Source organism: Euphorbia lathyris, chromosome 3 (genome assembly GCF_963576675.1).
Source record: "Euphorbia lathyris chromosome 3, ddEupLath1.1, whole genome shotgun sequence".
Taxonomy (NCBI): domain Eukaryota; kingdom Viridiplantae; phylum Streptophyta; class Magnoliopsida; order Malpighiales; family Euphorbiaceae; genus Euphorbia; species Euphorbia lathyris.
In genome coordinates this window covers 74,825,295-74,839,119 of record NC_088912.1, presented here as the reverse complement: position 1 = coordinate 74,839,119, position 13,825 = coordinate 74,825,295, and the positions used below count along the sequence as shown (strand labels likewise).

The 13,825-nt window shown below is 34.1% G+C and overlaps 1 protein-coding gene across 8 annotated transcripts; it reads right to left on the bottom strand.

Annotated features, from left to right (window-relative positions):
* Positions 1-436: 436 nt before the first annotated feature.
* Positions 437-12,546, bottom strand: LOC136224258 (regulator of telomere elongation helicase 1 homolog). Of its 8 annotated transcripts, none has more exons than XR_010686347.1 (24): positions 12,409-12,546; positions 11,674-11,930; positions 11,156-11,304; positions 10,455-10,536; positions 10,208-10,355; positions 9,878-10,034; positions 9,419-9,702; positions 9,017-9,062; positions 7,353-7,494; positions 7,110-7,264; positions 6,923-7,014; positions 6,735-6,833; positions 6,575-6,643; positions 5,281-5,367; positions 4,930-4,989; positions 4,683-4,798; positions 4,388-4,445; positions 4,210-4,315; positions 3,953-4,020; positions 3,238-3,852; positions 2,120-2,265; positions 1,016-1,099; positions 864-935; positions 437-730 (listed from the first exon to the last, which is right to left on the bottom strand). XR_010686347.1 is itself a non-coding variant. In XM_066012537.1 (23 exons), exons 1-22 carry the CDS (start codon positions 12,508-12,510, stop codon positions 1,033-1,035), a joined length of 3,105 nt encoding a protein of 1,034 aa, XP_065868609.1. In that variant the 5' UTR covers positions 12,511-12,546; the 3' UTR covers positions 437-730; positions 1,016-1,032. The 8 variants fall into 8 exon arrangements, 3 of the variants coding, with proteins under 3 accessions (XP_065868609.1, XP_065868608.1, XP_065868607.1); XR_010686348.1 differs by having other exon boundaries at positions 868-935; XR_010686344.1 differs by having other exon boundaries at positions 864-1,099.
* Between the last annotated feature and the right edge of the window lie 1,279 nt (positions 12,547-13,825).

Sequence of the window (13,825 nt, the reverse complement as noted above, 5' to 3'; positions counted from 1 at the left end):
TTTTTTTTCTTTATTTTAAATATTTTTTTGTTCTTTATTTTAAAATAATAATATTCATTTTATGACTAAAAAATATTTAAAATAAAGCAGTTCATGGATATACAAAATTTACGTATAAGTTAAGAAAGAATTGATAAGTATAATATACAAGATAAACTTTATCCCGAAACAAAATTCCAAAAGCAACTGATTCAAATGTTTGACACGATAAAAGTATCAAAAGTAAAGTATTAGTGATAATATGGTTTCTAGAATAAACCTGTTACTCTTATGACTGGTCTGAAATCAGAATAAAAAAATACAATATAAATAAGAGAAAGTCTAATATCAAGGCCTAAAACTGTTAGAAGGAAAAGAGAATTAGAGAGATGATAAAATTGGGATTTTAGAATGTAAGATAATTTCAAAAAGTTCTATTCAGTTGTAAATATGTTCTTGTAATTGCCATTATGAAAGGATATATAAACAATGCTACCAAAGGAAAACAAAGCTGCTATAAAATATAGTTTTAGTGATTATATTTTCTGTGGTCTTGTGTACTGGAAAGGTTCTACTTACAATTTTTAAAATAAAAAATAAAATAAAATAAAAAAACCTTTCGAGTTCATTGACACAAGGAACATTACAGTAAGGTAGAAATGCATTGTACAGAAGCAAGCCTCTTGTCAGCTGAGAGTAGGAGCAAAGGAATGAATCTCTTGCTTCCATGAAGAATCAACACACTGAAAGCCTGCATTTTAGGACAATATTTCCAAGGCCATGGATAACAATTAGTTACTTCATATCAAACTATCCAAGCATTAAATACCCCTACACTCGCTAAATGTTATAACATATTGGATTCCAATAACAGAATTGCTTACTCACTGCAATTGCATCAATCACCTTCTTCACTTCCCAGGATGATGTCAGTCCCTCCAATCACTTATGTTTTGCTTTGTAAAAATGGAAACGAAAAATAATGCAGATGTAGTACTGAGTCCAAATTGGAGAATAAATAGTAAAGAATTTTTACTTTGGTTATTAATTTCTTCATCTATTTGCTTCAAGGTAATGCTCATACATGGAATGATACTTCGCAGGAATATAATCCTTGAATCTGTTATCAATGGAAACAGGAGAGTAAGATCCTGATACGAACCAACAATTACAATTACCAATATTGTTTCAGTTTCCTACTTTGCTAAAAGGTCAGTGGTAAGAGAAAGAAATAGAGAGATCAGAAACCAATAAAAAAACGGTACTCAAACTTGAGGAGTTCCCTAGTTGATATTTAAAAAAAATAGTACCAATTTGTTTTGGAAATTGTAATAAATAAAATAGGATAGGCTATGATATTAGAGGATAAGAATTTGATGATAATTCAACAGGGAATCAAGATAACCAACAAAAGTGATCAAAAATTTACGGCGTTAGTAATTACAAACAAAAGGCTTATAAAATAATCAAACATAATCTCTCCTACATGTCCAGTTAATATTTCATCATAGAAATTGAGTCTTTTCAAGATAAAGGGACCTATAAATGGTCATACACCTTCAATTCAGAAGAAATGAAGAACAAAGTCCTCATAATACAGCATAAATAGAAACTAAGTAAACTTGACAAGCATATATTTGATAGCTTTAACATGAGCAGATTTCATATATGTACATTAGGCAGCCAACAATGAATCAGCAGCTCTCCATTCACATATAAGTCGATCAGCTAAAAAATTCATGTGCCATGATAATCATAGAAAACTAAATAGCTTCAACGCATTCCATCGTCCAGCATATGCATCTAGCTTTAGCAATTCAGCTATCTAAGGAGTGAATGGTCAATAATTAGCAGTCGTTTTGCATTTTAAGGGAAGGTTTAAAAACTAAATCTGCCATCACATGCAAAACAATATGACAGTCAGTGATATAACATCACAAGATATTGCAACTTGAGGATGTAATAGTGACAAGAAGCATTTCCGGTAGTAAATTTCACATATGTGCATTAAATGATAGCTTCAGAAACCTCAAACCCAATATATCTCAAGAACTACCAAACAGGATCCAGAATTCCAAGTAAACAAAAGTTCCATAAGCAAGTTAGCACTTTCTATTATAGTTAAGGTAGCACTTAATACCTTTTAAGAAGAGGAAACCTATCTGGTGCAGAAAACAATCTCACAATAGATTCTAGGATGCTGCCGATCTTCATTGCTTTGGACTTCATTGCCTTCATAAAACCCACAAATTCTTTGTATTCTGATGCAGTAAGTTCCTCCTTAACCTTTGACAGATAAGTTGAGCAATTGAAATATAATCAGATAAATACACACAAAACAGAACACAAGTAGTTCTTTCCACTCAAATACAACTTAGGGGAAATGCATTCTTAGAGAAGCACATTGCCAAAACATGTGACCCTAGGGAATGCTGTGGAGAGAGAGGACTTGAAAACCCTTCATTAAGTACAATATTGTGGAACGAACTTTAACATTACAAGGGCTTCCTATTGCATAAGAGTGACCTTGCAAGACATTGCCCTACCTCTTTTTAGGGTCGAGGAACTCATGATTTTCCAGCCACAAAGAAGCAACCTTAGCATCATGCTAGGCCTTACAGCTCACCCTCAAACTAATATCCAATGGTATTTCAGAGGTTTTCAGATATAATGTTTCAGTTTCCACTTCTCTCCTTTCTTCCTAATTAATATGTTAAAATAAAATGTATTCTTATAAGCCTTCTTGTCTTCCAGTGAAATACACAGCACGTATAAGAGATTAGTTTGAGGATAAGTTGGCAATCCATTTACCATGGATTCAATTAGCAACTGTGAGTTATCAAGGAAGATTCCTTTGTGCTTATTGAAGATTGAGAGCATTAGAGTATTTGGCTGATTTCATTTAAGGTTAGAGACTAGATACGAAATTTATGGATTGTACTTCAAAACTGATAATCTGTTGGCGAAATAAGAAAAAGAAAAACAGTAAATAGGAGGTTGAGGGTATAGTAGCGAGAGAGAGAGAGAGAGAGAGAGAGTGAGAGAACAGCAAGAGTTGGGGCACAAGAGAGACAGACAAGGATAGGAAAGGATTAGATGTGAAAAGACTTAAAGTGGGGCCATTTCATCTATGTCAGTACTCTTGCAATGAAAAATGATCATATGCACTATGTTAGAGATTTTGTTCAGGCACTTGATTGCAAATAACATATAAGCAAATTATTAAACTCTAAAATTAAAATAATAATAAAATCTCACCTGAATTAAAAATGCTGATCCTCTTGTTTCCTCATTTTTACAAGGTACCAGAGTGGTCTGAACACTTCTACTTTTCTGGTTGAGGAACTCCACATCCCCCTGCCGTGTGATAACCTGGTCTTTATGGGGCAATGCTGAATCAATTTGAACATTTGTCCTTGTTCCATCATCAGAAGTCAGTGGATTCTCTGATTCCCTCTCCGAACTAAAACTTGAACAAGGGCTATTTAAATGCAATCGTTTGGCACTAGATGCATGCTCTTGCCCCATTAAACTATGCTCTGTTTTAAGCCCCTTGCGCTTCTTCCCAGGATATGGAACCAACAATGCCTGTGTACTTGAAATATCATCTGACAGGGAATTGCCTGTCAAATCAATTATATCGCGATTTTGGTGTTGCATATTCTTCCTCCCCTGAATTGGCAATATTTTCTCATCACTGATTAGATTACCAGAGCATTTCAATTTGAAATCCTTATATTCCTTCGAAGTATGGAGAGATAAGCGATTCGCAGGAAGAACCTCCTCTAATTTTCTTGAATCCTTACCCCTTCTATCTTCCAGTAAAGAAGATAAAGATTTCACAGAGCAACTCTGATCTGCAGATGCAGTCTCCTGATTCATGTTACCAAGCAAAAGCACATTAACATGTATGTGTAAGAGAGCATCAATGATAAGAAAAGGTATAAGAATATCTAGAAAAATTAAAGATTACCAAAGATAGAAAATTTTCCGGGTAAAATTTGTCCGTAGGCTGTGAAACTTTCACCTCTCTAACATTTTCTGTGTAAAGGCATCATCACATGTTGAATGCATTAATTGGTTGACTTAAAAAGAAAGGATAAAGAACTCAACTAAACCATGATAATGCAATGAAATATTTTTCCATGAAATTGGAATATATTTCATGGAGTTTGATATTAGAGGAAGCAATGAGGAAGACATACTATTGCTCAGCAAAACAATATTTACCATTGTCGTTAGTCTCAACTGATTTAATCTTAGCAGGACAACGAACTCCTCCATCTCGGAAAAAGCGGCTCAAAGTAAAAACCACATCCCCAAATTTGGAGTAACACTGCAAAGGCAGAAATGAGTACGTACAAAAGCTTGAAAGACCAAATCAGCATTGAAAAGCTTGGCCTTGCACCTTGATATGAGGCTGTATCCAAAGTGATATTTGGGACTGAGAATTCAAACTTGCAAATCTGTCAATGTTCAGGAGTAGAAGAAAGAACTGAAATCAGTCATAACTACTGATTAATTATTAATAAATCTATAACAATTAAAATCATGACCAAATCAAATCCAGTCCAAGGAAAGCCACATGATTTGAATAGTCATCAAAAACTATAATAAGCACAACAGGAACCAATTAAAGATACAGCATGTGCTTATATTTTTAAAAAGTTGACAACACCAATATCGAAAGAAAAGGATAGAACCTTTCATCGCAGAAAATAATTGCTCCATAATCATGGCGATGACGGATTACACGTCCTACAGCCTGATTCACGGCTCTTGTTGCTTGTTGAGTGTACCATTCTTCTCCTTTTAGAATCTGTAATTTCAACATGAAACTGAATTACTAGGAATTCTATCAATAGTTTCATGAAAGAAAAAAAAAAAAAACTCTTCAAACAACATCCTACATAATTTAGGAATATTTTCAACAGTTAGCACTTGCAGTACCTTGCATGCACCCCTTTGTAAGCACGACAGTTCATCCAAGAATTCACGTTTCAGTCTAACCTGCCATACATGTGCACAAAGTATGAGATGCTCGCTTGAATTCCAAGGTATTTCCATGACTTAATAAATAAATAAATATATAAAAAGTTAATATCCATGAAATACTCTACATCTAAAATCCAGCATAACAACAATATATATCTTGTCTTCCTAACGAAAAAGGAAGCTGCATGCCTCTAGCTAACTAACCTAACAGCAAAATCAGAATACAAAATCATACTTCATTAAGCATCGTTGGCCCAATGGAAGGTAAAGACACAAAGAAAAGAGCTAGGTAACAGATGATCAAACCTTAGGATCATGCCTGGCGGCAAAGGGCATACCAATAACCATTACAGCTCTTCCAGCATGATCAGCAAAATCTAGTCCTTCACTCACCTGACATATTAGTAACAAAAAAACTATGACAGAGAACCCTGAACAGTGGTATAACATTTTACTATGCATAAAAGAAGTTAAGAGTTCATGCAAACAGAAGTTTTAATAGGAGCCAAAACACATTTTGTCAACCAATCGATGGATATAAATCAAGATGATATTTCAGAAATCCACATGGTACAAAAGATTAACTTATGATTGTTAACCATCATTACATATATAGGTCACGGCTATTCTGGCGGTACTTAGGTTAGTAGCTTATGATTGTACCATATGGTGACTCAACATGCAAACATGCTTCTGCAAAGAAAATGTCACTCAAAAGCATTATTTAGCCATTAGATAACATGCAGCTAACAGCCAAGTAGAGATCATAATGGACTTATTAGTTGATAAAGGCTATTCTTGATGTTCTAAATCCATAATTGCTACATGCTTATTTATCATCAGGCACAATTCCTTGCCGAAAGCTATTCAGGGCACCAATTATGTGCTCCGACTATTTAAACAAAAACCCATGAATAAAAGATTGGGAAAACAATTTAGAGCAAAACCGTTGGATATTCAGTAGGTTACAGAAAGCCATTTTCGTGTTTGAAGGTATTCAAGAAATTATTGATTAAATGTGATGTTCTGCAGGTGTGTGCTACAATACTAAGGAGTTGTGATAAGATTGAAAAATAAGTGCTGAAAAAGTACTATAATTTTTAAGTCTTGAATTTATAAATGTTGAAACTGTTAAAACAATGGAGTTGATTGATAATATAAAAATATGAAGTACTGAATTTAGTGATATTAAAAAAAAAAAAAAAAGATGATTATTTGAAAAATTACAAGAAATGGTAATATAAATATATTTGATGAGTAATATATTGTTTTTTTTATCTTAGAATGTTTTAACTATTTAGGTAAAGTAATATTTTGACAAGTAATGTTATTAAACAGCCCCTAGCATATCAATCTTAAGTGTTTAATAGCGTTATCAAACAGCCTCCAAATGACATAAAAGCATCAAAGTTACGGTTAACAACATTAATAATTGAATAATAGTATGCATCTCAAAAGAGCTCACATCATAAGGAAAGGTTTTAAAGGCCTTCAGAGGTTACAAAATAAACAGTTTTGGAAATTCTTAACACCAAAACAAGAAAAAAGAAAAGAAAAAAAAAAGGGGGGGAAGTCGGGAAAAACTTTAAACAATACATACCTTGCCACGACAAACAGCAAAAAAGACAGCACCAGAAGTTGAGCTATCCTTCAGCTTAGCCATATAGTCCTGGCCAAATATACATCCTTATATCCAATAAATATTGTATGCAATGACAGAGATGGTAAATATGCGGAACTAATACATGGTGTTACTTTACCTCAATTGCCAAAGGAAACAGTGAAGATTGCCTAGGTTCTACAACAGGTTTCTTCAGTTTGCATATTCTTTCCCAAATTGTTGTTGAATTTGCATGACTCTGTAGCAAAGCACATAGATAAAACATGCAATGTACAAAATAAAAGCAAACGGATTTTGCTATACAACTGACTGAATATCATGCCTTACCACATTCTTCCAGCACTCAATGCATTGGTCCAGAAGGTAGTAAGATGGAAAGAACACGAGCAACCCATCAGGTACAAGTCGAGAAAAATTGACTGGGTCAAAAAAACCATGAAATGGGATAACCATTCACATAAGCATGCACGATAACAATGTTGATACTGCCTTTATTCACATTTGTCTTACATACCTATAGCATTGCCAAGCTCTTGTTTGTATTCTAATGAATCACGATTTCGGTAAGATGAGTTCAATGAACGCCCTGATGGTCCGACTGGTACTACTCCCGCCCAGATCTGATTTGACGATATGACATGAGGATTCTCCAATCGAATAGGAAAAGGTCTGAGGTACACAGGGAAAAAATTCCAATTTAGCAATTCTTCAAGTCAATGACATTACCATAATATATAATCTGCCAAAAGAGACTTACAGTTTCAGCTCATGTGCAAACGAGTCCATGGGAGATAATGTTCCAGATGTTAATATAATAGAGCCAACACCCATATTGGAGAACTCTTCCATTGCAACACCTGGATTAAAACACCACCAGCTGAATGTTCTAGATGTCTTACCTGCACATCATATAATCGATGTAAATTGCCATTCTTGGCACATCTACAGAAAAAATGCTGAATAATCAATTTGTATAACCAGGTACCCACACAATCTAAGTCCTGTCTATCTTACATATAAAAGGATACAATAAATTTAATCTACAATGGGTTTCCTCTATTTTCTTAATGCAAATAAGTGAATATTTGAGAGACAGTTTTTCAGATTTTCATTTAAATTAGCATAAGAAAGATACAACTGTTAGTTTGACCAGCAAGCACCATATCATGTCTTGATCAAATATCTACTATAACAGTTTCACAGTTTCTTTCATATCTAGATGTGGAGCTTCTGAATATTCTGGGATTTGTAGGCTTTATATGAGATTCATGGATCATCTGAGTTTAGTTTACCAGAAATTGCAGAATATGATTCCGCTGAAGCAATAGGAGTTTATAGATAATCTATGAATCTTATAGGAAGACTACAAATCCCAGAACATTCAAAAGCCACCTCTAAATGTGCAGAAACACACTGTTTGTGATAGTCAATATTCGATCCGGCCATAATATGGTGCCTGCTGGTCAAATCTAATTATGTATCCTTCTACTGATTTAAATGAAATTCTGAAAAACTCACTTAATACTCACTTTGCATTAAGAAGAAAGAGGAAGATTGTACAGAGACCTGCCTCTATTCTCACATCCTAGTGTAACACAAAATGTGTTCAATTATACGTTAACCAAAACACAATCTATTGCCTTATCAAACTACTTCAGACTTCAATACAAGTATGCACGGAACAATCTGCAAGGTGCATGAACCAATAGCCTAGCCAATCAGAAGTTGTAGGAAATAATAAAAAGACTACTCGCGGAACCTTATCTATCATCTTAATCTTTTGGGTTAAATGGTTCTTTAACAAGGTATCAAAGCCTCCTAGACCAAGAGGTCTAAAGTTCAAGCTCTGATGAGCCCTATTTATTGATTAATTTCAGCAAAAGATAGAAAGGGTTTCTGCTCTACACGGTGGACCAAATGGTTCTTAAACAGAACTTAAGACCTAGGATAAATTTTCAAGAACAACTATGTCAATAGATTTTGAAAGTTTTTGACCTAATACATTAATTAGCAATATCCAAATTGCTAGCCCTCTCTATCACGCTGCCACCAGCACTAATACATTAATCAGCAATATCCAAATTGCTAGCCCTCGCTATCCCGCTGCCACCAGCACCACTAATCACTCATGAATCATTATGATAATTGTCTCGTGAACAGATGATCTAAGCTTGCTACACCAAGTCAAACTAATCATTATAAGAGGAGAATCAGTAAATCTTCACAAGGATTTCTTTTACAAGATTCTGAAGGAAATAATACCTTATTTGATGCATTATTTGTGTGTGAGATATTTGATTTAACTGAAAACTCCGAAAAAATAAAAAGTGGCACAACTAATATTCAGCAAACAATAAAATAGAGAACGAAAAACAATGAGGTTCTGGTTCAAAAACAACTGTTATTTCATTTGTGAATCACCTTTCACAGAATCTGAAACGCCAGCCTCAACCTCCTGAACATGAACCTAAAATGAAGAAAGGCATTTGTCAAATTCATTACATATAAGAAAAGCAAAGTTTTTGACATCCTTTTTAAAAGGGGATCACAAGAACGACTATAAAGCTCTACTGTTAGGGCCTAAACGTAATGTAGTAACGATAAAAAAAAATTAGATAGAAAAAAGTTAAACAACATGAAAATAGGAACATGCCAATATATGAACCATTTATATCTGTTATAAAAAATTAGAACAGCCAAATGGAATTTATTTATGTCAAAAAGTTCAAACTTAACTGTTGAAAGAAACATTACAATTATAACTTCCATAATTTTACATGGGTCACAGAATTCTTTGACCAACATAGAGAATAGCAAGCTTACACGATATGAGTTTGCATGAGCGTTGTGCTTGTCTCTAAAAATAATTTTGAGAATATCACCAATGCTTTCTAGCCTAGAGAGTGTTCCCTTTTCCTTCAGCTGTTTATCTTCCTCAAGAAGCAGTGCAGCTTGCTCAATTATATCAGTGAGCTTAGAAGCAGTTTCATATGTGATGTTAAGATCAGCAAGTAATTCATAGATGTAAGGCCCAGGCTTTGTGAATCCTAAATCCTTTGATTCTATAGACACTTCAGCTATCCGCTTCTCAAGTTTCAAAAGTATTGCTGCAACAGATGAATTATTCACCCATAAGAAGTATGAACATGAAAAGCAGCAAGAAGCATAGAAAATTAAAGTTTGCAGCAAAGTTGCTGCAACAATCAAGGAATAGATGATAACTAAATAATAATGAGAATAAAATAAACCGAAACTTCCATATACTCGCAATCAAATAAATACCTTTTAGAATAGCGAAGTTATCTGGATTTTGTGATTTATCATTTGATTTTTCCGTCCTCACTACAGAAAGGTCAATACAAGAGTTTGCTTCAGAAATGCAGGCTGTCAAAAGCCCGGAAGATAAGTCAAAAGAGGCTGCATCTGCACATAAGCTCTCCTGCATTGTGTACTTTATATAAGCATCTAACAAGTATAATATAGGAGGCAAGTTAACATAAGAACATCATTTAGTTTCTGAAAGATGTTTTTCCAATATCAGGATCTTGTTTTGAAAGGCTTCTAGAGTAAATGAATTTTTCTTGACAATAACAGTCAGTCGTTTCTACCTACCAGATTGTGAGCTTCATCAAATATCAGTATACTGTTCTCCCAATCAATCTTAAGAGACTTTCTATAGCTACGATCAATGAGATAATTGTAAGGTGCAAATAAAATATCAACCACCTTGTGGAGCTCCTTTGTTACATAATAAGGACACCTACAAGTTATATCATGCGAACGTATAATTAAAATCCCAACAGCCGTGGCTATAAAAATAAACCAAAATAAGGAAAAGTGCAATAATAGTAGAACCTACGGCCCAAACTTTCTTCCAATATTAACCAAATCCTCTATATCAACTGGTTCATCCCCGAGATGGGGATTGTGCCGCACATAATCTGCAATGAGCAATGAGGTAAAAAAGTCAGAGTTTGATTAGCAGTTAATAACCAAATAAAAAAAACAAATAATAAGGCAAATTAATTGACATATTCATTGTGAAAATCTGGAACTTGTAGTCCAGAAATCTTAATGCCATATCAATAACTCAGAAATATTTTTATCGGTCTGAACTAATTTAGCCATTATGCTAGAATCACTATCAAAAAATTTCAGGGCCACCTGGGAAAATTTTGTTTTGATAAAGAAATATCATAATTTGTTATCATCTATACTTTTAACTTGAAAAAAGAAGAATTCAGTGCTGAGAATGGGTAGATGACCATCTATGCACACTAAAGAGTGATAGGAGCAGAACAAGTAGTGCTACAGGCTTGAGAAATACAACACCATACCCAATTCAAACCTAAGAACCCTAAAAAACGTTATTCACCCTCAAAAATTTCATCCACTGTAAGAAATTCCTAGCTATAGCTACTTCTAGAATTATAACAATATCTCTGTGAGAAACTCACATTCTGGAGAAATCAGTTATGTTTTTATGTTACCATAGCTATATACTTAAAGAAATATCTTCAGTTCTTAACATGCTCGGTAAGAACAAACAAAGCATATTACCTAATACACGAGCAGAATGAGTGCATTGCCGTTTTCCACGCTTTCTACATAAAAAATGGCAGGCATTTGTCTGCGCTTTTCCACGTAGTAAACTGACTTCATCATGAATGCATAGTTGCTCCCGAGATCCTAATACTACCATTTTAGGCCTGTACATTGACTATACTTTAGCACTTCAAACTGAACAGCAGACAAATTCACTAGTCTGTTAAGGTAGAAAGACCAGTACACAAAGATACAATTTCTAGGACAACCCTTTCAAACATGCATTTAGCCCTTCTCTTTTTTCCATTCCTATCTTATTAATAGGCATAAGCGCTCTGATCATTCGATGAATAAAAAAGAAAGAAATGAAATGAAAAATGACTCATAAAAAGTATATAGTAGATACTGTGCCTTGTGAAATACAACATGAAGCATGAAGCTACTAACACAGCCGCAATGACATTGTGTAAATTTTCCATCCAACACTGAAAACCATAATGGCATAACAAATGACCCAGGAGATTAACTCTGACCTGTAGGTTGACCTCTTCAACTCTTGAATAACTTGCCGAAGCTGGCTATGGGTGCGAGAAGTGTAAACTATGGTAGGAAGGTCAGAACCCCTAGAGTCAGATGGCAAATCATCAGACTTGCTTCCTGCAGTCCGGCCATTCCTTTCAATCTTACCAGTTGAGAATGGAGCCAAACTCTTTCTCCATGCCAATGTAGCACAAAGGAGGCACAGAGTTTTTCCAGTTCCAGTAGGACTCTCCAAGAGTGCATTGCATTTCTGCCACATCACAAATGCACAGATTTTTTGCAATACCAGATATGTCATAATTCAATTATAATTAGGTAATCAGTATACTGAAAACTGGTAGAAATCAGCATTGAAGTAAATAGACGCTATATCAAATTCATTAAGCAGCTAAGGCAATGTAACTGAGAAAACAATAATAAAGATCAAAACGGAAAAAAGCTTTCCAATCATGAAATATGGACTTATGGAGTAAGATACTTGTACCCTATGGCTGAAGAGCATACAACAAAGCCAAACAAACAAATTTATGGGGGGAAAGGAAATAATTTTACTCAAAAAACAAGAACAGGAATCATGAATTTAGAGAAAACCAAACAAATGATGCGGGAAACTATGAGACTACGGAGACTGACTTCATTAATCAATCAAAAACTAAGATCTTTTTTATCACAAACTTGAAAGAATAGCTCTAGGAACAAAAGAAATGACATTGTAGTTATGAACTCACACTTTGGAGGGAGTGGATAACTTTTTCCATGTAAACGAGCTGGCAATCATAGGCCTCGAACGGGAAATCGACGTCGATTCCCCTAAGCTTGTACGTTGGCATATTCCAGTCGTTCCCCGTTTGGATTCAGAGAAAGTAATAAAGAAAATTCTGAATAAATTGGGTCCTCTTCAAAGAATAAAAAGAAAAAAGGAGCCCTAGAAAAAAAAAATAAAAAAATTCCCGCCAATTAGTCAGTATCGATCCGCTGTCGTTTAATAGTTTGTTTCGCTTCGTGGCTTTTTTTCGTTAATTTCTGCTTTCCTTTCGAAAACAATTAAAGAGATAAGTTGCAAGATATGCTAATTTTTAAAGTGATAAGCAATTTTATTCTAATATTTTTTTTTTTACTATCAATAGTAATTTTATCCATAATATTGATAAGTTGGATCAATTTGAAAAATAATTTATCAAATTGTCATTCCGATCATGAATTTTGTCATCTACACATACACTTCACACATGCATCATTTTATCACTCATTAGTAATGGATCACAAACATATGATTTGACATGAAAATAATTAAAATATATATTGCTTTTTGTACGAGTTGTACAAAAAAATTCAAATATTTCATCGAATTTATAAATATTAATCTCCAATTTTATTATTAAATTACAAAAATTATAAAATCTTTTTTTAGAATTAATTGATATGCAATTTGTGCAGGATGGAGAACAAAATATTTGTATTTTATAATAATATCTGAAATTGACCAAACTTGTCAATGTTATGGATAAAATTGTTTTTAACTGCCAACATTAGAGATAAAAATTGCAACATTTTAGATGGTGGAGATAAGATTGCTCTTGGCTATAAATATTTTTTTTGAAAGAAGAATCAATGAATTAAATAATAATGGAGGTTACATCCTTACGAACGAAATGTCAAATGGGAATCGGGCAGTCCTCTATAAACACCATAAAGTCCTGTGAATCCTTAACCCATTGAGCAATATAATGAGCTACTTGATTTTCTGTCCTACCAACAAATTGAATTGACGAAGAATGAAAAATTGAAAACCATGTGGCAACATCCTCATAAAGAAACCTCAAAGCTAAAGCTGAAAAATCTTTTGACTAAAGGGTCTTTACCACGGTATGTGCATCCGTTTCAATCATAATGTTATTGAAGCAACAATCTCGTGCTAACAATAGCCCTTCCATAACCGCCTGAAGTTCAGCTTCTTCAGCCGATTCACAGTATCTAAGCGGGACCCCTGCTGTAGCCATAACCTCGCCTCTTTCATTCCGTGCAATTAATCCAGCTCTACACGCATGGCCATTATCACCGAATTTGGCATCACAATTTATTTTTGTGACACCGCTCAGGGGAGGATACCATACTCTTGTAAAACCAGGATCAATTTGGACAGGA